Below are 25031 nucleotides of genomic sequence, written 5' to 3'. Positions count from 1 at the left end.
AGATGCGCTGGGCCTGATGAAAGAAGCTCATACTGTGGATGTTTATTTTTGGAGATGCTTTAGGCTGATCCTGCATGGACCTGGGGGTTGGACTAGATGGTCTGTATGGTCCCTTCCAACTCTGATTCTGTTTTAAAGAAAATGATAAATTATAGAACATTTGGTTTAAAACAATGTTTTGGGAACATCTGTAGAACAATTTTGTGTTTCAGCCACAGAGTAAGCATCAGAACGGTCTTGCCACTTCAAAAACTTGGAATTTATCTCTAAATTTACAAAGTTCTTCCACTACCTGCTTCACCGGAAGCAGTGGACTGTCATAAAGAGAATTAGCTTGAGCAGGAGTCTAGTCTTTTTTTTAAATGTTTTTCACTTTTCTAAATGTGTTGCATGTAGAGGGAACAGAAGCCAGCAGGTTGGTGGGAGGAGAAGACCAGAGCGGTGCAGAAGTTTTACTGCAAAATTCTTTTAGATACTTATAATGTTAAGATCAATTAGACCATGTGTTTTTGTAAAGTTTTTTTGTGTTTGTGTAGAGCATAGCAGTGCTATGTAGACTGCACAGCCTTTGCATTTTTTTTCCCAATGCATTATCTTGTGATTTAATTATCAGTGTGAGAATTGGAAGCCTTTCAAATGAGCAACAATCAAGGAAAGTATAATACTTTCAGGTTTTAAATGTATTTGTATTGTGCTTTAATCTTGATTGAATATTTTTAACATCTTTATATTATAGTTTGCATTAAAGTTGGTACTTAAAGTAGAATTGTAATTCCTTTGTTTCTAAATTAATTTTATCTTACTCTTAAGTATAGTGCAATCCTAAGAACATTTTCCTGGGAGTAAGCCCCACAATAGAATTTAGTATGATTCTGAGTAGACCTGCTTAGGATTGCCTTCTAAATTATTAGAGCTGCAGGTCTGTGCATGTGTACTCAGGGGCAAGCCCGATACTGTGGGACTTGCTTCTGAGTCAACATAGATGCAGAAGTGCTGCATGACTAATAGAACTGCAATAAAAAACCTAGAATAATTATAAGAAAGTTATCTATCTGAAATGCCATTTGTCTTTCTGTTCCAATAACAAATACCAAACAATCTTGATTCACAAAATCCATGTTACTGTAACACTAATATCTATGAAACTCTTCTTAATGATATATCAACTGTAAGTTTCTTTCTGTTTTCATTTTCACACAATATCAATTTTGGTAATTATTCAAAAAATGAAAGCTAATTCACAGTCTTGGTTTTTGAGCCTCCCCCACTCCAATAACCTTCAGTTACTAAATCATCAAAATAATATAATTTATATTTTAAATGGGGATAAATATACCATATGTGGAAATAATTGTCCTGTCCTGTTTAAAAATCTCCCCAATTTGGAATAAAATGTCATAAGGTTCAAAGCAACTGAACATAAAATTTTGAAACAATTTAAAATTGTGTCAGGTTGGTTTATTTTTTCACGAGTTATGGATTTGAAATGATTTTATTTTTATATTTATATCCCTTCTTTCTGTCTAGTCAGGGCTACCAACTTACAGTATTCTGCAGGAGGAATCATTTCTTAATTAGCACCTCGTGGTCCTGAACAACTGCCCTGGCATATGTCTGCCGTCTCTGCAATATTGCTGTTTCATATTTTGTGATACAATTTGGTGGCAGCTGATTCTTAGAATCCTTTGGTTTTGCTGCCACAAGAGAGCCAGCATGATATAGTGATTAAGAGTGGACGACTCTGAAGAACTGGGTTTGATTTTCTACTCCTGCTGGGTGACCTTGGCCCAGTCGCAGTTCTCTCAGGACTCTTTGCCCCACCTACCTCACATGGTGCCTGTTGTGGGGAGAGAAAGGGAATGTGGTTTTAAGCCACTTTGAGACTCTTTAAGATAGGGAAAAGTGGGGTATAAAAACCTACTCTTCTACTACTACTTTAAACTGCAAATTTGTTGTGTAAATAAACTGTAGTGAATAAGGTCTCTGTCTCATACATGTTTAGGCACCCCTCCCAATTCCACCATGCTTTCCTGATTCCTATACAAACCTCAGTGTATCTTGTGATTTGGATAGCTGAGGCTAGCTTGATCTCATCAGATCTCAGAACAGTCAGCCTTGGTCAGTATTTGAATGGGAGACAACCAAAAAGTACTAGTCATGAGCAGAGGCAGGCAATGGCAAACCATCTCTGACCATCTCTTGCCTTGAAAACCTGACCAGGGATTGCCATATGTCAGATGTGACTTGATGAGGGGCAGGGGGGAAGCAGGATCATCATGGTTTCCATACTCAATCCAGAATACAATAAATTATTTGTAGGGCCCACAAATACAACCCCCATTTGGTCTCTCTTTCATTTCTTTCTGAATTATAAAAGGGAAGATATAATCTTTGGATTGGATTCAGCAGTAAATTTCTGCTGCCAAGAGAGGGAGGATTTTCACTAATCTCCTCATTGCAGATCCCGTTAGTCTTTGTGCTGTTCCTTAGAATTCCTTGTTCTCTAAGGGCAGCATTTCAGGCTCCAGTGGAAGGGTTAGAAAGTTCTCTTCTAGTGGAAATCCCTTCTATAAGGGAAAGATACTGCTGGATCCAGAATGTATCTGTTTTATAAAGACATTGCTACCACATGAAGTATTTTTGCTTGAGCTGTTGGTGTCTTAGCCTCCCTTAAGAAGGGAACCAGGCCCTAGTGAAAAAGATTGTAAGGTCATCCTGGGTTTATATGAGGAGAAGTTCCGCCAATATATAGCTCCTAGGTGATAAAGAACTTCAAAGGTCAAAACTTTTCCCAAGAAGCAGATTGACTTGTCTTGTCGTAGGTCCAGATGGGCAGCCATGTTGGTCTGAAGCAATAAAACAAAGTTGGAGTCTAGTAGCACCTTTAAGTGGTAAGGGTTATTCTCCAGATATTTCAAAAACTGCTATCAGTCTTCTCATAAGAAAAGCTCCAGTTCCTGACAAAGGGTCAACTTGCAGCTTTTTTTGGCTACTGTTTCTTCCACAGCAGGAGCCTTATCCATATGAACATATGAAGCTGCCTTATACTGAATCAGACCCTTGGTCCATCAAAGTCAGTATTGTCTTCTCAGACTGGCAGCGGCTCTCCAGGGTCTCAAGCTGAGGTTTTTCACACCTATTTGCCTGGACCCTTTTTTGGAGATGCCAGGGATTGAACCTGGGACCTTCTGCTTCCCAAGCAGATGCTCTACCACTGAGCCACCGTCATAGTATTAACAATGAAGAAGAAAAGAAGAAATTAAACAGGAACAATCTTTTACCATTCAGCTTCACTCATACAAGTCACTGAGATTTTGATACCCCAAGTAAGGGAGGAAGGACTGTTTAAACCTTTTCAGCATTTCCCTTAAAAACTGTTTCTAAGACTGTATCTGAAAAATTAAATGGACTTTTTGAAGTCGTTGTGGACTTTTGTATGAATATACTGGTGGACTTTTGCTTCATAATTATTATTATTGAATATGACCTCTAGAATGAATTTTGATACTTTGAATGAATTTGATATTGTTTCTTTACTTCATATTCAATAATCTTGAAGCATGATACTTTGTGTTCTTTTGATTTACACTGTCCTGCTTAGCTTTCTCCTGTGGTGTTTTGCTAGAGTCTACCAGAGGCAGCTCCTGAGGGTCAAAGCTACACAGGCAATGCAAATTTATGTACACAGTCATAGTAGTGTCTCTTTTCAAGGAAACAGCTTCTGAGGGATCCATTTGAAGCAGAGAAATGGCAGATTGGAGGGGAAGTTAATTCTCCCCCCACTGGCTTTATTGTACTCTCCCCCTAGTTTTACGTAGAGGAACAGGGATATCTTAGGAACCCTACAGGAAAGCTATTTGGAGAAGAGGAGAAAGTTAAGTGCTGCCTTTCTAGTCAATCGTTCTCAACATCCCAAAGCTACTTTTCTTCAGAAAAAGCAAATGTGAGGGCTGCCTCACATGCATTTGTGTGTATGAAGTGCAGTTTGTCCCTGAAGGTCATATTTTTCAGATGCTGTGGGGTTTTAAGCTGTTTTTCAAGACCCACTAGCATTTTCAGTTGTGGGAGCAATAAGCTAGAGGCTGAGCCATGAATTACGGAGGTGAATGTAGAAATGGAAAGATTAATATACGGGTTGGTAGTCCGTGCAGTTTAATTATCTGCACATATTAAAAAGAGGATTTCAGTCTAAAGTATATGCAAATTGCTGTTTTGTTTTGTATGAATTAATCTGTGAGCTGCTACTTGGAGATATTTTTTGTTGGTCATGGATACTAATGAAGACTATGTTTCTGGGCATTAGCATGCATTGAGTTAAAATTCAGGATCAAGTTTGTGTGATGAATTTCTGGAAACCAAAGACTTCTCGCTAAGAATAAATGGAAGCTGGGGGGGAAGCCTAACTCTGATATTGCTGATTTTGGTATTTCAGTCTGAAACTGAGGCACACCAAGACAAGTGTGTACATTATCCTTCCAGAACCAGCTTGCTGCTGACTGCTAAAAGAATAATCTTTCTCACCAGTTCTCATTCTGCTTTTGCATAGCTTCTGTGCCTTCTGAACAAACAGAGGACAAGAAAGGAATGAGGGGCTGTTTGTCAAACTAGCTGAAAAAACAGGTGCTTCTTCAGTGTAACATCACAAGATTCAGTGGTGTTGAATTCCTTGTTTGGGGCAGTGGAGTCTGATTACGGTCACCCCTATAGCACTCTCAAAGCTGATTGTGCCAGCCGCCTGTCTAGTGGGGAGATCCTTGTGTGCGGCCTGTTGCTATACATGATGGTCTCCTGATATGAGACCAGTAGATGTGCATAGTTCCCATGGCACAGAATTTATGGAAAAGTGAGCCAGAAGTTTCCATTTCACTGTAAATCTTTGTAATGCCATGGGGACCAAACAAATAAATCATGGTGTGCTATATTCTTGCAGTTCCCAGTTAGTTTTGCAAGAATGCATTTAGATAGTATTTGCATTTTTACTCACAGAAGTTAGAGAAAGATGGCTTAGCTGTTTGTTTGAAGTCTTGTTCTATCTAATTTTATTATTATTATTTTGTTGCCTTCAAGCAGTTGTACTTTTAAAAAAACTTTAAAATGCATTTTTCGTACATATTTTTATTATTTTCCCATTATCTCAATATTCTGCTGGCATCAACCAAGTTTGAGTCTGCATTTTGAAAATAGGCTTAGCTTGCTTGAATCAGCTGACCTGGCAAAAATATATTAATGAATAATTAACATAAATGCAGGCCTAATTATCTCTAATTTGTTTTTTTGAATGTAATATCCGCCCTATATGAGAACACAGGCACCTAACCATCCCTAGAGAGCTGTGAACAGTTATTTATGGTGTTAGTGAGCAAGGACATTTAATGCCTTGGGTTAGGGAGATACTGGTAAGTGGGTGGCTGTGATTAATTATGTAGCAGCCCCTTTATGATTTCTTCCATGGAGGTGGAGAGAAAGGGGGAGGGGTTGCTAAAGTCTTATGGATAAGCATATGCTCTGGGAAATGTAAAAACCAGAGGAAAATAAATTAGTATCTGACAGCTGCTTCTTTCTGCTGATGTTGTGATTTAGCAAGATTTCATGGCATCTCCAGCAAATTTACTAGTAGGGCTACATTGTACTATAAAAGAACCTTCCATTATAATAACAGAATCAAGCAAACGTTAGAAAATTCATTTAACTGTACCTTCATTTATTGGTGAACATAAAGTTTCTTATATTGTGAAGAGTCCTAAAAAAAATGAATTAAAAATTACTGTCAATACTTACTGAACCCTAATAAACTTAGCATGTAATGGATGTTGTGTCTTACTCCCAATGTGATTCTTAAAGAAAGGTTAGATACAAGTCAGACACATGCAAACTGCAGGTAAAATATTTGTGTCAGAATCAATATAATAAGTCTGCATACACAATCCTTAAAGGTGCAAAGACAGTCCTGGAAGGAGGCATAAATATCTCTGACATGACCTAGTCCATTAAAAAAAATTATGACCACGCATCGATTCATATTATACATATAATATATTACCAAAAACAAAGAAAAACTTCATCACTGTTTATATAGAGTCATAATTTACCTTTTACTTTTTATGTTAGATTATCCACAGCAGATTATCCAGGCATTCGGTTTAATCTTGATAATCAGTTCCATAACAGTTCCCAACATATTTCCTCAGATTCATCCCAAATGCAATTATTTCTGTTATTTACCAATAAATTAACTTAGTAAGTTGACACTGCATTTTGATTTTGTAATAAACAAGTTTCAGACATTCATCTTGGCCCTTAATTCTCCATTACAGAATTTCTGATTTACAAAACTACATAACTGCAAGTATTGAAATAGAGGAATAGTATAATTACTGCAGTAATTCACTACATCTTTAATTATATTGTTTATTTGACACAGGCCTTAAGCAATGTCACACGAGATACAACAAAAATTAGATAATTTAAATAACCAACAAGCTACCATGCTTGATGTCCTTTGAATTCAATTACATAAACAAAAAATTCAGCTATAGCCAATGTAACTCCTAAACTAACACCTGCCAAAAGTTTTCTTAACCTTATCTTTATCACAGAAAAGAGGAGTCATCCACAAATCCCTAATACTGCAAAGGATACCATGCTCCAGTAAGCAGTGCTCCAGAGTCCTGAAGTACAGTCACAAAGTCTCTCTGAATATGCAGTCCTTTACACTTCAGCCTTGCATTACTTGAGAAGGCATTAATCTTGCAAGCATAAATGATAACTCTCTACTTCATAAAAGGTAACTTTGACTACCAGATAGAAATGATCCAAAATCACATCCATCCAATGCTTGCATTGCTTCCTAGGCCATCCAGTCTGATAATGGAATCCGGTATAACTGATTCTAAAGGAGTTACGTATGTGGGGTCCTAATTTCTTTTTCCATTTATCCTGAACTCTCATTATAGCACAAGGGTGGCCAAACTGAGGCTCAGGAGCCACATGCGGCTCACTCACACAAATTGTGTGGCTCTCAAAGTCCCCACTGCCTCGTCAGCCAGCTTGGAGAAGGCATTTGTCTCTTTAAATCACTTATCTAAGCCAAGCCAGGGAGTGGTTTGGAGAATGCATTTAAAAGTTGCTTTAATTTTAAAGTGAAAGATGCCATTAATGTACCATCTTACAGCTGTTTTATTCAAACAGAGTAAAGACTGAGAAAGATGTACAGTGGGTAATATATAAGACAAAATTTTTAAATCTATGTTATGACCTAATGTCTTCCTCTATTTCTTAATGTAACTAGGGGTCAAATTACTATTATTTACCAATAAATTAGTCTAGGGAGTCACAAGCTCTCCACATTTCCAGTTTTGCTGTGCCTGCTTCCAGTCAAGCAGCCCATTTTTGTCTGTCCCACTGCCATGTAATGCTAAGCAATGCCATGGATTGATGACCTATTCTTCATATTCTGCAGTCATATTATTTCATAGCTCAACTACCAGACAGGCCACCAGAAAGAAGTATTGACCTCTCATCAAAATTCAAGGAATACTGTATTTTAAATCTATACTATAAAAAGAAGCATTCATGTTAATCTGTCTCATAATTCTGTAGACTGTAAGATCTGTTAATGTGCTTCTTAATCCTTCATGTCTTTTGTTGCAGCTCAGTTCTTTTGTGAGACAAAGCTTCAAAAGTCTGTAGAATCCTATCTATTCTTTTACCTGGATTTCACAGATGATCCAAAAAGCTATGTCAGCCATCCTCATTTACATTTCTATGGAATATAAGGATATGGTCTCCAGGCTCCAGGATTATTTAGAACTGGCATTTGTTTCCTTTCATGCCTTACTTTAAACCCCTCATACAAACATCAGTTTGTTTTGTGGGTATGTAATCAGTCTTCATCATTTTTCATGCATAGGTCTGTATAGATCAGGGGTTCCCAACCCCTGGGCTGTGGACGGTCCCCGTCCGTGGCCTGTTTCCAAGTGGGCCGCGCAGCTGCCCGCCCACCCCTCTGCGCAGCCTCGTCACCCCCCCATGCATCCTCGCCATCCCCTGTTTATACCACTTTAAAGACTGGGGAAGGTGCCATGAAGTGCTTTCCAGGCTGACCTCCCCCGTCCCCTGCTGATCAGCTGATCCAATCAGTGGGGAAAACCGCGGTAGCAGTGGCAAGCAACTGCTGAAGCAGCCATGCTGCCGTGGTTTTCCCGGCCGATTGGATCAGCTGATTGTTGGGGGGGGAGGTCGGTCTGGAAGGCGCTTCACCTTCCCTGGCCTTAAAGTGGTAAAAATGGGGCTATGAGGCTGCAAGGGGGTTGGCAGCAAGGCTGCGGGGGGTGGGGCAGAGGAGGGAGGAGGAAACGGGGGGAGAATGAGGCGCCACAGGTGGTGGGGGGTAGCCGCCGGCTCTGGGGCTGTGGTGGGCCGGCCAGCCCTGGGGTTTGTCCCCAAGATAAAAAAGGTTGGGGGCCTCTGGTATAGATGATCTAGTCATTAACTTTGCTTGCCTCTTACCTACTTTTGTTCTTGAGCTCACTGGTTCTTCTCTGGGAATTCTCCTAAGAATTCTCATAGCGGTTCCTCTTTGTAATCCTTAAAAGCCACTGGATCTGCAAAGCAGTACACTACTTTCATTGCCAAGGAGTGCTCTGCCTGATTTTTCTTCTAAGTCTGTCTAGACATCCAGATTTTTCTCTTCAGTCCTCATGGTTGCCTGAGAAGGTTTTGTGGATAACTGACAGAAGATCTATCAGGAGCAGGGTACTGGTCTACTGGTCCCTTGTTGCATGTTGTGGGAGACCTTCTGGGTGATCTGCAGAGTAAGGAGTGCTCTAGGACTCCGTCAATTCATGAAGGATTCCCTTTTCACAGCATAAGCTTTGAAATTGACCTATCTGAAAAAAACTTAAATTTATAACACTAAGAAAAGGGACAAGTGTTACAATTAGCCAATCAGATGTGCTTATTCTGGCATGCTATCTCACAAACGGCAGTCTCAAACTATTAAGGAGAAATCCAGTGTATAAGCCAATATATCTGGATATCTCCAGAGGCAATTTCATTTTAGATGATGTATGAAGGGATTGTGCTTTCACATTCCAGTAAGTAACGTATCATATATTCCTATCAAAAGCAACATGAGTAAGTTAACATAATAATTGTTCCGTGAAATATGTGTGTTACTAACCTCCCTCCCTCCTGGAAGTTATTACTGACCTTGGCATGGCTATAGTGTTCATACAGTTCCTTTCCTGTTGTTGGTCTCCAGAAAGCAATGTTGCTTTTCTTTTTCTTTTTAAACAAGCATAGATTCTCTCAAACCTACAAGAATATAAATTAGTCAATGGGATTTAAAATCTTTAAACAGGTTAGAATACTGTTGGAGAAAACAGGCTACTCAGTTCTACAAGAGCACAAAACAATGAACGCTTAAAAGTTAAAAAAAATTCCTATTCATATTAATGCAAAAAAAAGACTCAACTACTTCAGGTTAGAAAATGGGATACATCTATTACTCGTGTGATGTTTCCCACACTTCAGTGTTGCTGCTGTTTCCCGGCAAATTGAATCCCCTGCTGATGCTCTGACTTTCCAGCACCCCTTCCACAAAAGGGCATTTATATCAGGCCTTTAAAAAAAAAAATGGGATCTGACCCATCCCTTAGATCAATTCCGCAGGGCCTGTAAGACCCACCTCTTTAAAACAGCCTTCACATAAACTGAGCCAGAAAGTCCTGTTGGATACGTCCTATGTTTTATGTTCTAATCACTGGAATTTATGAAAGATCTTAATTATAGCACCATAATCTTAACTCTAATGTAATTTTAATGTTTTTAAGGATGATTTTATATTGAATTGTATATGAATTTATAATTGACTGCACATGGTTTTATTGTATACTGTATTCATGTGTTGTGAGCCGCCCTGAGCCTGCTTGCGGGGAGGGCGGGATACAAATAAAAAGTTATTATTATTATTATTATTATTATTATTATTATTATTATTATTATTATTATTATTATTATTATTATTATTATTATTATTGTGTTTTACACTTCCTTTGAAAAGGGGTCATGCAGCTATTGCATCATGTACTTTGTCAGCAAAGTTAAAATTTTTGTGTATATGTCCAGTAACATTGTATCATAATACTGTCCAAAAAAGACTGGATGTAGAATGGAAGAAGGCTCACTGTTGATTGGCTATTTGGATTCTTGCCACACCCAGCTGTATTTGCTATTGGCGGAAGTTTGAATTCTAGCCAGCACATTGGAAAGGGTTTGTGATGCTGCGATTCTCTGGTCTGTGCTTAGTATTCATGCATGCCCAAGAATCATGGGGAACAGTATAGTTGCAATCATTTCAGAGGTCCTGCATTCCTCGTTAGTTGCCAATTAACAAAATGGCCAACAAAGATTTCCACAAAATCCTAAGGAAAATAGTACTCCTTTTGCAATTATCGAACATTATGCATGAATTCATAATATTATTATAACCATTTAATTATAAAATATGCTAAATGGAAATACTGCGTATGTTTTGTTTCCATAATTATCAGATAAATTATATAATTCCATTGTTATCAAATGTTTAAAAGACTGAATACACAGGGAGCATTGGGAACGAGAAAAGGGGAGATAATAAAAAATACAATTGCATGGCAACAAAACCTGCCCACAAATTTTTTTGAAAAAAAAGTTAAAAAGAAAAGAACTTCATGGAGAAGGCTATATTAAACTTCACTGCTCATTTTGTTCCTGTGTTATAATGCAACAATATTATGTTAGCAAAAATCAGTGTCATAACACAATAAAAAAAATATGCTTAAAAATAAATCAGTCCGGCAACCATGACAGTGAAATCGCTGACCTTGAGCCAGACATCCTGGAGTGTGAAGTCAAATGGGCCTTAGAAAGCATTACTAACAACAAAGCGAGCGGAGATGACGATATCCCAGTTGAGCTATTCAAAGTCATAGAAGATGATGCTGTTAAAGTGATGCACACAGTATGTCAACAAATTTGGAAAACGCAACAGTGGCCACAGGATTGGAAAAGGTCAGTTTATATTCCAATCCCAAAGAAGCGTAATGCCAAAGAATGTTCAAACTATCGCACCATTGCACTCATTTCACATGCCAGCATGGTCATGTTAAAGTTCCTACAAGCTAGGCTTCAGCAGTATGTAGATCGGGAACTACCAGAAGTTCAAGCTGGGTTTCGGAGAGGTAGAGGAACAAGAGATCAAATTGCCAACATTCGCTGGATTATGGAGAAAGCACGGAAGTACCAGAAAAACGTCTATTTCTGTTTCATTGATGACGCTAAAGCCTTTGATTGTGTGGATCACAACAAACTGTGGCAAGTCCTTAAAGAGATGGGAGTACCAGACCACCTCACATGTCTCCTGAGAAACCTGTATAAGGGTCAAGAAGCAACGGTCAGAACAGGATATGGAACAACTGATTGGTTTAGAATAGGAAAAGAAGTTCGACAAGGATGTATATTGTCACCCTGCTTATTTAATTTATATGCAGAGTACATCATGTGGAATGCTGGCCTGGATGAAGCAGAAGTCAGAATTAAGATTGCCGGGGAAAACATCAACAAGCTCAGATATGCAGATGACAACACTCTAATGGCAGAAAGTGAGGAAGACCTGAAGAACCTCTTGTTGCGGGTTAAAGAGGAGAGCACAAAAGTAGGCTTGAAACTCAACATCAAAAAAACTAAGATCATGGCATCCGACCCCATCACACCTTTGGCAAATAGAAGGGGAAGACATGGAAGTAGTGACAGACTTCACATTTCTAGGATCCAAGATCACTGCAGATGGTGACTTTAGCCATGAAATTAAAAGACATTTGCTCTTTGGGAGGACAGCTATGGTGAACCTGGGCAGTATAATAAAAAGTAGAGACATTACCCTGCCAACAAAAGTCTGTATAGTCAAAGCAATGGTATTCCCAGTAGTAGTGTATGGCTATGAGAGTTTGACCATAAGGAAGGCCGAGCTCAGAAGAATAGATGCTTTTGAGCTGTGGTACTGGAGAAGAATCTTGAGAGTCCCTTGGACTGCAAGAAGATCAAATCAGTCAGTCCTAAGGGAAATCAACCCAGACTGTTCCCTGGAAGGTCAGATGCTGAAGCTGAAGCTCAAATACTTTGGCCACCAAATGAGAAGGGAGCACTCAATAGAGAAGACCCTGATGCTGGGAAAGACAGAAGGCAAAAGAAGGGGGTGGCAAAATATGTGATGGCTGGACATCGTTACTGATTAATAAACACAAATTTGAGCAGACTTTGGAGGATGGTGGAAGACAGGAGGACTTTGTCCACGGTGTTTCAAAGAGTCGGACTCGACTGTGCGACTGAACAACAAAAATTGTTTGGAGGACTTGAGTAGAGGATGGCTGTACATGCAATGCTGACACCACAAAAGGATGGTAGGAAACAAAATTCAATTTTGGGAATTCCACCCTGAAAAACTATGGATTAATACCTGAAGGGGACAAAATAATGGGAAAAGCGGATCCAGAAAATATGGCGTAATGGGACAATAAATTTTGGAGCAATTCCTGGAATAGCCAGAAGTTGTACAGAAAGTTTTACAAGGTTAATGATTTAAGAATGTCAATGTGGTGGTTTGCACATGTGCAGAAACAGTCCCAGTGTATCTGTCTGTCTATGACGTGCATGGGAGTTTATTTAATTTGTTTTGTTAATGATTCCAAAAGGGCTGCTTCATTAATTGAGTTGTTTCATATGGTTTGGTTTTTTAAATAGTTTTATTATTGTTTAGTTTTCATAATTTTGTTTTTTTTTATTATTTTCCATTGGTTTCAATGGAGGACACTCATTCCTTTTCTCAGGTCTATACTTTCATGTTTTGAGGCAATGAGGCATCCATGTTTCCCATTAAAGTCTATGGAAGAAATTATGGTAAAGGTTCCAAACAGTGACACAGATAACATTGCAGCCACTTGAAGAACAGTAGCACACTGATAAGGCCATTCAGTAGCACAAGAGGAAGACAGCTGGGCTGGTGGGCAACAGCAGGTGGTCCTTGAGGTAGAATTGCTTGGAGGGCTGATTAAGTCTGAAAGCAGCAGGCAAGCAGGGAAGTTCAGACTGCAAGGGGAAATTTGGAATAGCTGGGCAGGGTATTGGGAGAAGGGGGCAGAGTTTCATTGGAATACCTCATACATGTATGTTATCTTAGTGGTTTTAGCTTGCACTCAATCCAGAAAACTCAGAGCATCTCTTCCCCATGCTCCCTAAGGTCACTCTATGGCCTTTTTGGGAAAATATTTTCTGCTTTGTAGAACTGAAACTAGTAATGAAAGAAACCAAAACAAAGCAAACAAACATGAGTTTTCATTATAGACTTTTCAGTTCAGACATTTTTCATTTTTATCAAGACAATTACAAAACATCCATTTTTTGTAATTATTGTAATTAATAATGAAAGAAATGCAGAAGTCTAAAATATGAAACTAATATTACAAACACACACACAAGATTTGTTTATCCTTGAAGTTGTACAATGTAAGCTCAGTTAATCATCGAACTATTACTTTCTGATAATACTCTGTCAAGAAACTGAGAGACACCTAAATGTTTGCGTATTCAATGTCTGTATGTGTAAGTTTTTCAGGATTTCCACTAGCATTGTGTCAAGGTAATAGGCACTTAACCAATTAAGGTGGAAACTAATTTGTCACACTTGTGAAGCCAGCCCACAGTGACATAGATTGTTTAGATCTAGCCTTGACAGGTTAACATCTAAACTAAGGCTAGATGACAGCTTTTAGATTAGATTGCGTCAGTGATTGGCTAACCAATCAACTAGCCAAGATAAAATCAGGCTAGGTGCCCACAAAGAAAGGAGCTTCTACTTGTTCAAGTCAGAAGCCAGAAGTCTTCTTCAGGATATTAAGAAGAAGGTAGCAACACAACAAGGTCGAAAGGAGATGGAACTTTGAAGACGTCTCTCTGATGTTGTGGGCTTGACAGCATAAGCGTCAGTGGGTATAGTTTATGTGATTAGCTAATTGACTACACAGTCCAGTGTAGGGAAGCAGGCAAATTGCCTCAAGATTTTTTTTTTATGTTCCTCTGTGCACAGCATGTTTGTTTTACTTGGTTTTTATCATCTCATTTTGTGTTTCCCCATCCCTCTTATCTTGTAAATAAAGTTCCTATATTTTTCTATAAGTTTTGCTTTTTACTTGGTAGACCTGGGACCTGACAACACACTGACCAAAGACCAAAGAACCTACGTGATATTCTTTTAAGTTTTCCTAGTTATTTTATTTTAGTTCTTCCCTTTCCTTTAGCAGGCCTTTAGGATGTGGTAAACACTCTGGATGTCGGTTATGACAAATCAGCAGCTGGATATTCAGTAATGATAACAGCTGTGGTTCTTTCCTGATATACTCACATTCTTACCAAAAATCCAGTGCAGATTTACTGATTACTTCAGTATGTTCTTGGATTAGCATTTCAATTGATATTAAGTACTTGTTTTGGGAGTTAACTTTACTGGAACTATGCTTTCCCATAACATCAGAATATCAAAAGAATCTACATGCTATTAATGCTTTATATTGTATTTATCTAACGGAGGGCAGTCATTCAATGAAAATTATTTTAAATAAAGCCAAATAAGTATCTTGTTTACAACTGGTATATTTTTTTTAGTTGTGCACCCTTCTAACAAAAAAGACACATGTGATATTATATAATCCAAGTTGCTGAAAGAAAACAGCAGCCAGTTAGGCAGTACAAAACATATCTTACTGCACCAGATTGAACATGCCCAATTCAGTACAAACAACAGGCCTCAGATTCAGTGGGAGCTCACAGGAGTGCAGCTCCTGAACCTTTCTGAGAGTTCCACCTCCTTGTCCATTGAATAGTATGTACAGCTGCATAACAATCCCTGGATGAGCTCCACCACCTATTTTTCTACAAAACGACCCCTGCAAACACCTAACCTCTGTTGGTAATGTAGCCTGCAAGACATTCTATTACATTCCATAGTACTAGCTTTATTATTGAACTGCCATGGGTTTTAGATAGTGAAGTAATGTAGCATGATCTTGATGTCAAAGTCCAAGCCAGAGATTATCAAAATCAAATCTGGATTTGTAACAAGCAGATCTCAAACTGAGAACAGGTTGCTGCCACCAATAAATCAGAACATGTGGTTGCTTTCCACAGTAAAGACAGTAATTCCATTGGCCTGTAGGTGGCAGCAACTTTCTACAGTAATGTCTTCCAGTGACTGCTATTTAACTGGTGGTTCTAATGCTTTCATAAGCATACTGAGAAAATTAATTAAAAGCAACTTCTAGGGCAAATGAGCAATGGGTTGGATTTGGCTATAAGAGGCCTGGTTCTGATTTCTGTATCATCATGGATGTCCTTGGTGGTGAGTTGTAGGCTGTGATGTATTGGCCTCAGTTCCCAATCTTTAAAATAAAAAAATAAAGGTAGTCCCCTGTGCAAGCACCAGTTGTTTCCGACTCTGGGGTGACGTTGCTTTCATAAAGTTTTCACGGCAGACTTTTATGGGGTGGTTTGCCATTGCCTTTCCCAGTCATCTATCCAGGGGTGGCCAACGGTAACTCTCCAGATGTTTTTTGCCTACAACTTCCATCAGCCCCAGCCAGCATGGCCAATGGCTGGGGCTGATAGGAGTTGTAGGCAAAAAACATCTGGAGAACTACCATTGGCCACCCCTGAATCTATACTTTCCCCACAGCAATCTGGGTTCTCATTTTACCGACCTTGGAAGGATGGAAGGCTGAGTCAACCATGAGCTGGCTACCTGAACCCAGCTTCCACCAGGATTGAACTCATAGCAGCTTTTAAAACATATGTAGTAAGATAAACACTATAAACTACTATGAACTTTAAAGTGTTACTGATGGAGTCCTCCTGAGGGAAGATGGAATACCAGTGCATTCAGTCTGTCTTTGGATCACCACTTTTAAAACTCTACCAGGTTACTTATGAAATCTCAGCAGCTGAGATTGGCCACATTTCATGCTTTTACAACAACACAACCTTCTCCATCTTTTGTCATATTTAGTGTTTGCTTTTTAATTCTTCTTAAAGGTAGAACATCACAATTTCTCCTTCAGTGCTGTGTTACTCTTGCAGCATGCTCCTCATGATTAAGACAGGTACTTGTGAAAACAGTATTGTGACTATGCTGGGCTGTGTGCTTTTCTTTTATATGATTTAACAGCTGTAAGTCACCTCGCGCTACAAGACAGAAGCATTTTGATAAAAATAGACAACACACTTTGCAAAAACTCCTCAGGATAACAAGGAGAGAGAATATGGGTTCAAAAACAGAATGCATGAAATTGCCTTCAGTGTTGGGCAGCATTGTCTGTCATCTTCTACCTGACTTTTGAAAAAATTCATCTGCAAAAGCCTGTTACTGAAAAACAAACGTAACAGTGATACTCCTTGCCCATTGGCTTTTACTGGAAATCTTTATCTGTAAGGAAAAAAATAATACTTAACATCTGTCAAGTATCCCAAAGTATGCAGGGAATCCAAACAGTAAAACAATGTGCTCTACTCATACACTGAGCTGAGTGGGGGTGGGGGTGGGTGAGAAGAGCAGGACTGCTTTTTAGATAGAAGAACAAACCACAGCTTGTCAGTATGACAACAGCCCTTGGAAGTTCTCAGGCTCATGCATTGTTTTTCTTTCCTTCCCTCCCTCAGGGCTCAGGAATTGAACACTTCCTGGCTTGTAACAAACTAGCCTCTGTCATTCCATCCAGATCTCAAACTGTGCTTCTGTTTCTTGCCTGTAAAGCAGAAAGCTAGTAAGAAAGCAGCCAATTTATAAGTTCCATTTTTAATTGACAGACCTTCCTCATGAGAGTTCAGTATTCAGGGTTTTATATTTTAGTGCACAAATCAAAAACACACATCAGGTTGCAATGATTTGTAATCAATTATACTGTTCATAGTGTTTTGACCTCTGATTCATGGCACCCAAATCCTTTGCTGAAAAAATATTCTCTCCACAACTCACTCTAGGGCTTCAATTATTAATTGTACATTTTCAAGAGGTTTTGTAGCACTTACGTAGCCATAAACTTCAAATGAAACACATGAGCAATTTAGTCATTAAGAATCTGACAGCTAATTATACCTTTTTAGTAGACTATATTTTTAACTTTGCTTGCACTGCTCTCCATATGGAAAATACTTATCACAAGGTTTATAGATATATACTGTGTTTTAAAAACCATGACAATGGACAGAAGGATGATTAGACAGAAGTACTGTGAACATAATCAGTAGTTAATAGCATATAATTCTGTAGCTAATTACTCTGGTTTGTCTCAAACAGCAGTTTTAAAACCAAAACATGAATAATTCAAAGAGATTACGTCTTTGGGCTTTACTTATAGTATGACTCTCTAGTCTGGTTGAAACTTTTCCTTCACAGGGGATACAGATATCTAAAGGCATTGTTTATAGGCAGGGAATGATACACAGAACAGGGCAATGCAGTTGCTAAAGAAATTGTGACTAGAAAGAGAAAAACTTCAAGGTTTACCAGCCAATGCCTCCTCAGCCTGTGAAAGAGTGAGTATAACATCTTTGTCTCTGGCTGAAACTTTGTTACTTTGGCCTATAGACCTCAGTGAAAGCCACTGAGTACCGTGTTTCCCTGAAAATAAGACACTTTTTAATTTCCCACACAGTATACCAAAGAGCGAAGTCCCTCCTCACCGCGCAGCGTCTGCTCGGATTTCCCACCAACTGCTCCGCGGATTCAGGAAGTGCCGCACCTTTTGCATCTCAAATGGAAATCGCTAAAACCCTAGTTTACGTTAGCAACACAAAAGGTGCAGCACTTCCTGAATCCGCGGAGCAGTTGGTGGGAAATCCGAGCACACGCTGCGCGGTGAGGAGGGACTTCGCTTCTCGGTAAACTGTATGGGAAATCGCCCACTGTCTTATGTTTGTTTTTTCTCAAGAAGACACACTAGGGCTTATTTTCAGGGGATGTCTTATTTTTTATTAAGTATGATACAACAATCTACATTTATTCAAATACAGTTAAGTCATCTTCTGGAACATTGTCATAACTCTCCAGGTATTTCAGTCTTCCTTACCACTCCGCACCAAAATACGCTGCATAGCCACGCCCATCAGTAGGTCTTATTATCGAGGTAGGGCTTATATTTAACAAATGCATAGAAATCCTGCTAGGGCTTATTTTTTGGGTAGGTCTTATTTTCAGGGAAACAGGGTACCAGCCAACTTTTTCAATACAAGTGACTCCTTTAGCACCATACCCTGGCCCTAGTTGCTTGGACTCATTTGAGTGTAAACAAGGTAGAGTTTAGGATCTGGTTTTATCTTAAAGTTGCTATTTGTTCTGAGACCTGAAGTACCTGCATTTTTGAGATGTTTAAAATGCTGACCACTGTGTAAACAATAAGAGATCAGTACATAATAATCTGTTATATATATTCCTGTTAATCATTTTATCCATAACCATTTATGATAAAAGTTATTCAGTTTAAGTTCCCGGCACTAACAGAAGGTTAAAAATTATTTATATACCACCTTATCTACTTAGAATATAGGATACTAACAATGCAACTAAAAGTTGCAAAGACACAACAAACATACTTCTGTAATACATCTTGCTTGCTTGTGGTATGTGCACATACCACAAGCAAGCAAGATGTATTACAGCAGCGGTGACCAGTGCAAAGCACACCTGTTGCAGTCTGGGAGTTCTTTCGTTTCTTCAGGGCTCCTGAGATTTTAAAAGCTGATTGACAAATGATAACAGGTGCAGCTTTTGCACAACATGGAGGCATAGTCATTGAGAAAGCTACCATGAATCACATAACTTTCAAAGGCACATGGGTGCATTCACATTTATTCATTTATATCCCACTTTTCTCTCCCATTGGGACTCAACAGCTTTTAGAACATCCTTCTCCTTGCATCAATTTTCTCAAACCATTACCCTGTGAGGTAGGCCAGGCTGAGAATTTGTGATGGACCTAAGATCACCCAGTGAGCTTCCATGGTAAAAATGGGGATTGAAACCTGGGTCACCCAGGATGCTAGTCTGCAACTGTATCCACTTCACCACACTGGCCTGCAATTACAATACAGGGAGTGACCCTCGTTCCTCTGTAATGCTATCAGAACTCATTCAGCGACTGGTGGTGGTCAATAAAAACAGAGTGTTTCAGTTGTATCTGTGTTCTCTTTGTGATAGTCTGACCCTCTCCACTTCCTGGTAAGCTCGTCTTGGGTATCTTTATGATAGGAAACCCAGTGGGAATGCAGCAGAGAGTTCTTTAAGACTGCATCTTGCTCATGATCTTGCTAGTAGAGCACAGGTAAGGATGATGGGGCAATCACCATAGCTTAGTGTCCCTCTAAGCTTCCTTTCTTCAGTTGCACACATCAGTTATTGTAAGTGAGATAAACCAAGTAGTTATACAGCATGAAGTACACAGAGAGATTGATAAGGTGTGCTGAAAGAGTAACCTGTAAACACTTGAGAATCAGCCAAGTGATTATAGAGGAGGTGGATATGGATTGAATAAAGAGTATTCTGGTTTTAGCAACAGGGTCCTGAAGAGATCTGCAAACTCATTGGGAGCAGGGATCTGTGCAGTAGCTGGAGGCTGGGTCTGGCCTTCAGAGCAGCTCTAAGGTCAAGGCAGATCTGGGTTTGGCTAGGGTCAGGTTCACAGAGCAGAAACATCCTAGTCATGCAAACTGTTTGAACCAGCAAGTCTTTCCATTTAGCTCCAGGGCTTAAATATCATGGAGAGAAAATAGCCCCACCTGTTCCATTCTGTTCAGAATGCTCACACTGTAGCTATTAACACATATTTTACACTCCACGTATTTTGTATTTGTCTCCCCAAGGATCTTGTGGAAGAAATTAATGCATGCTGTATTGTCATATGAAATGCTTTCTATATGTCTTTTGTAGGAAATATTGGAGTGCTCTTTGAACCAGGAGTTTACTGTAGAGAATGTGCTTGCAACACTTCCAGCCTTCCCTAAGGGTGGCCCTCAGCAACGGGCCAAAAGGGCAGCAGAAGCTCTGGTGAAGGCTCAGAATTATTCCAGGCAAATGGCAATGCAACAGGTGAGGAAATGAAGGTGTACTGGAGCTTAAAATTATTTTTTAAGAGCTTCTGACCTACTTAGCAGCCAGTGCTGAGTTATTCCTTGCTCTAACTTTTTCAAGGAGCAATGTATAAACAGTGTTCAGTTGTTGTCTGGTTGCAGTGCAGTGGGCTTTCCAGTGAAAGTCAGGAAATGCAAGCCTGTACAACAGTCCTAAGCAAACGTTACCTCTCGTCAGATCTTGGAAGCTAAGCAGGGTTGGTCCTTGTTAGTAATTGAATGAGAGACTACCAAGGAAGTCCAGGGTTGCTATGCATAGGCAGGCCATGGCAAACCATCTCTGAACATCTCTTGCCTTGGAAACCCTACAGGGTCACCGTAAGTCAGCTACAACTTGACGGTACGTCCCACTACCACCAACAAGCTTACTGATTTCAGTAGACTTAGTATGGTATAACCATGTTTATGATTGCACTTCAGAAGATGGGTTGTGGATTTTCTCACTCCTCCCACCCTTCCCAATTCAGGAGCCAAAGGGGTTTGAAAATCAAAAATTACAGTACCAAGAAGGCGGGCAACTTCAGGGGAGAAAAGCATACTTTAACAAGAGCTCAGATGTATCACCAATTAGTGGTTGTGGAAGACGTACAGGGACCACAGTTTAAACTCCTCGGTTCCGTGCCCATTTTTCTTCGGTGTGTGCTCTCACAAACTTCTCATCTTACTGTACTGCTGGCAAACCTTCAGTGTGCAGGTCTGTTGCTTTTGGGCAACCACAGCAATACAGTGATGGAGATCTTTGGGCTGCTCTTGGTAAGCCAAGCCAAGCTCCAGAAAAATTCCATGTTAAGATTTCTATCTGTTTTATTGTAATTTGCAATAAATGCTTCTGGGGATTGTTTTTTTCCATTGGATATGAGACTGACATGGTGGAGTAGATCACTGGCTACATCTCCCAGAGAGTCATTTTTATAAACATGCTCTACGGAGTTGAGATAAGGCTGTATCAGGGCTGTGGGTAATAAGGGGGAGTTCTTTAGAAACTGCCAATGAGAGCCACTTGTGATTTTCTGTAATGCTCAGTCTGAGCCCATCTCCAAAGTGGAGGAATATCTCAGCTCATGATTTGTCATGGATGTAATACCAAAGCACATTTTACCATACCAGATTCAAGCTACTGTTTCATAGTCAGTGTGGTATGGTGGTTAAGGCTGTAGGACTGGGAGACTCAGATTTGAATCCCTACTCATGCCATGGAAGTTCGCTGGTGACCACAGGCCAGTCATACTCTCAAACTACACAGGGTTGTTGTGAGGATAAATTGGAGGAGAGGAGAATAACATAAGCCACTTTGGATCTTCAGTGGGGAACAAGGTGGGGTATAAATTAATCAAATTTGCTAGCTATTGCTCTAAACCATGGTTTAGCTTGGCATTGCACTTGAATGTTGTCTTAAACATTTTTCAAGATTTTACCTTTATACATTAATCCTTGTTCAAATATATTTTAGTTAGTTAACGAGACAAATTGCTAGCAATTCTTAATAGGCTAATGGCAAGTTCTTTATAAGGAATAGACAAACTTTATGTACATGTCTGTCTGTTGGAATTATAGTCCTCCTCCCCCACCCCTTTCCCTCCCCTGCTGAAAATACAGTCTGACTCTGGCTATGATCGTGCCTTTTGTCTTTCATCCAAATGTTGCGTCACCTAGGAGTTGGACTTCTTAAAGCTTGGGTTTGCACAGTCCTATGTGTTTCATGACCAGATGTTTGGCAATTTAGCACATCCCTTCTAGCTAAGAATCTGATAGTGAGGCCTTTTTGACCGTCTGGCTTGAGACTGCTGCAAATAATATATGGATTTTCCCCCCATGATACAGGCTGCAATGTAAAATGTCTGATATAATTCTGAACCAGGCCACAGAGTGTTGATCAAAGAATTCATGCAGCAGGAGCAGGGACAAATGGGGGGATCCTTTTACAAGCCTGAGAGAAGACCCCAGTTTGCAGAAAAATCTAAAATGCTAAAGCACATTTGGGTTAAGACACCCCCCCCCTTATCATGGAAGCAGTGTTTGCTTCTTTAAGAACAGTGTGCAATGGAGTCACACAAGATTACAGTGTGAGATCTCAATGTTAATATTGGGTATCGATAGGCAACCCATGACAAACATTCTATGCCTCTGTTTGTGTGTGGAGGAGGGTGTGGGGAGGAGACAGACTGGAGGGGAGAAGAAGATAATGGTGGGAGGGGAGAGTAGCTAAAAATGGAAGGTGAAGTTGAGGGAGAACAGAAAATGGTGGGTGGTTAAGGGAGGTGTGGGGCAGAGGCCACTAGGGGAAGAAACAGGAAAAATAGGTTGGGAGAGAAGGAGGTCTACAAGTACTGCCAGGGAAAGGCAAAGAGGAAAATCAAGAAGGAAAAGAATCAGGAAATGTGTTTCTTCTGCCTAAGTTCTTGCGTGTGTGTATAGATCGTGAGAAAACAAAACAGGCTATTTGAGCCTTGTTTATTCTGTCACAGCTACTTTTGCAACTGAAGAGGCAGTCTGCATTTTCAATTGATCTTGGGACTTTGCTCTTTGGTAGAGGAAACTCCTGTGGCAGAAGCACCACATAAATCTGTAGGCTGGATGAACAGCTCTTCTCAGTGTGCATATAACTTCTTTGGATTGTAGTCATTCATATTTTTCTTTCTTTCTCAGCTGAAACTTTACAGTGCTATTCTAAACTAAGTTACACCTGTCTAAGCTTATGTGTGTGTGTAAAGTGCTGTCAAGTCATAGCCAACTTAGAGCAACTCCAGCAAGAGGCTTTCAAGACAAGTGAGAAGCAGAAGTGGTTTGCCATTGCCTTCCTCTGCAGAATCTTCCTTGCTGGTCTTCCTTCAAAGTACCATCCCTGCTTAGCTTCTGAGATCTGATGGGATTGGGCTATACCATGCCACCATCTTCTCTTAAACTCATTTAATTCACTGTATTTAGAAGGGTGTAGCTTTGCTTAGAATGACACTGTTAAGTGTCAATATTGTAATGACAGTTTTCTCTAACTCCGTAGGTTTGAGGGGAGAAGAAAGGTTACAAACTGCTTTCTAGTTCCTCATCGTAACTGTACTGTGAAAGAAGTAAAACTTTTTTTTTCTGACACTGGGAAGGCTTATTAAGCTGAAGTTTGAGAATGTGCATGGTTAAATTGAGTTCTACATCTCTTCTAGAATTGAGGTTAATGAAGCTTTTGCTAATCTTTACCCTTTGAAGAGGGAGGCAAGGAGGGATTTAACCCAATGTTAAGGCATTTTGATGCAATAAGCAAGGTTGGTCTCAAGTTTAACCCTTGTTGTCTCTGGATAAAAGGATTTTGTATAGTGGGAGTAGAGCACTGTGTGCCTGAGACCCCTGTAGAGCTTCAGCAAATCAAGCTAAATAGTGTTGGCAAGGTGGTGAATAGCCTGACAGTATAAGACTGCTTCTTGTATGCTTCTAAATAGGAAAGCTTCCATTAATACAAATTATTTAAAATCCAATTCTGAGCATGAAATACTTTACAAAAATAATATAAAAGCAATAAATGTGAGGAAACCCCCCCTTACAGAACATCGTAATTACCAGCTTGGTTGCCAGAGCACCTGGAGAAGTGACTCGCACACATCTGGCCAGAGAGTGTGAGTAAACCTATCCAGGGGCAAAAGGGACTTATGATGTACAAGCAGCCATGATGCTACTAAGGCACTCAAGACCGGTACCAGAGTGCCCAACAGGAGAACGGAAGACTTCCCCGTCGTTGCATATGACGTCCATCCCAGCCATGGAGCGGAAGAGACTGCGCCACCAGGAGCTATCCAGGCAAACGGTTTTGAAGCGCTGACTATGGAATCCACCGTGGAGGGCTAACACCACACGCAGCCATCTTTTTACCAGGCTTGACTCCATTCCAGCAAAGCGGACGGCTCACGTACACACCAGATGTCACCTGTGCCTACAAGCAATCTACCCACCCCAGGAGTGGTTAATCGTCCAACCGCCACTTTCTTTGTCCAACGGAACTCAAGACAAAGACTGGTGCCAAGGGGAAGGCAGAAGAAGAGGAAGACCATCTTCAGCCAGAGCCAAGTTCCTTTGTGTAAATTGGGTGTTACCTAGGCCATGATTTGACTCTCTATTGTCACCCTTTTAGATAAGTCTAATAGTCCTAAGTATCTCCCCACCCAGTAATCTCCTCTGTTCTTCTCCCCAACTGTCATTTTGGAGCCTCCTCTTGGTCCATTTCAACCTGAAAGTTTACTCAGGTATCCAGGATCCAAGCCAGTCCATTGGTCAAGAATGGGCACCCAATTAGGTGCCACCAATGAACTTCCTATTGGTTGTCGCAGTAGTCCAGCCCTTATGGTCACTGCAATAACTCCCCTTTTTGGGAGGTCATGCATCAGCTGACCATTTTTCTCCTCCCTCGCACCTCCCATCTCCTAAGGGCTCAAGAGAGTCCTTATAATCTGTGGACTAGCTACCCACAGGTGTGCTTCTATCAGTATCCCAATTCTGCTGCATAGATCCATCCCCAATTCCTGATCAGTTTCGGGTCCCTTCTCCCCCTTCCTCGCTCTTCGCCATTGGAGCCTTCCTTGAAGACTATGATAGGTAAATATCACCCTGTTTGTCTACCCATGTGTTCCCCTATCTCTCTATCTATGTTTCCTAGGACTGAATGTGTGATTTTATGAGTATTTTATCTTGTATAGAAGACTATATTTTTCTTAATAAATTTTAATGGTTTTACTTAATAGAGTCCCTAATATTTTAAGCATTACTTTTCTGGATGTGGAATCCTGTATACACAGGTAAAAGATCCTGTGAGCCAGTTGCCGACCTGACAATTCCCCAATCTC

At 40.0% G+C, this 25031-nt stretch overlaps 1 protein-coding gene across 1 annotated transcript in view; it reads left to right on the top strand.

Moving 5' to 3' along the window:
• LOC132569508 (uncharacterized) overlaps nucleotides 1-25031 on the top strand; it is a 151631-nt gene that overhangs the window by 87439 nt on the left and 39161 nt on the right. Inside the window, exon 10 of the mRNA XM_060235648.1 lies at nucleotides 20009-20167. Coding sequence (XP_060091631.1) covers nucleotides 20009-20167 — 159 coding nt within the window. The remainder of the gene's footprint in view (nucleotides 1-20008; nucleotides 20168-25031) is intronic.

Source organism: Heteronotia binoei, chromosome 4 (assembly GCF_032191835.1).
Source record: "Heteronotia binoei isolate CCM8104 ecotype False Entrance Well chromosome 4, APGP_CSIRO_Hbin_v1, whole genome shotgun sequence".
NCBI lineage: Eukaryota > Metazoa > Chordata > Lepidosauria > Squamata > Gekkonidae > Heteronotia > Heteronotia binoei.
This window is presented reverse-complemented; position numbering and strand designations above follow the sequence as displayed.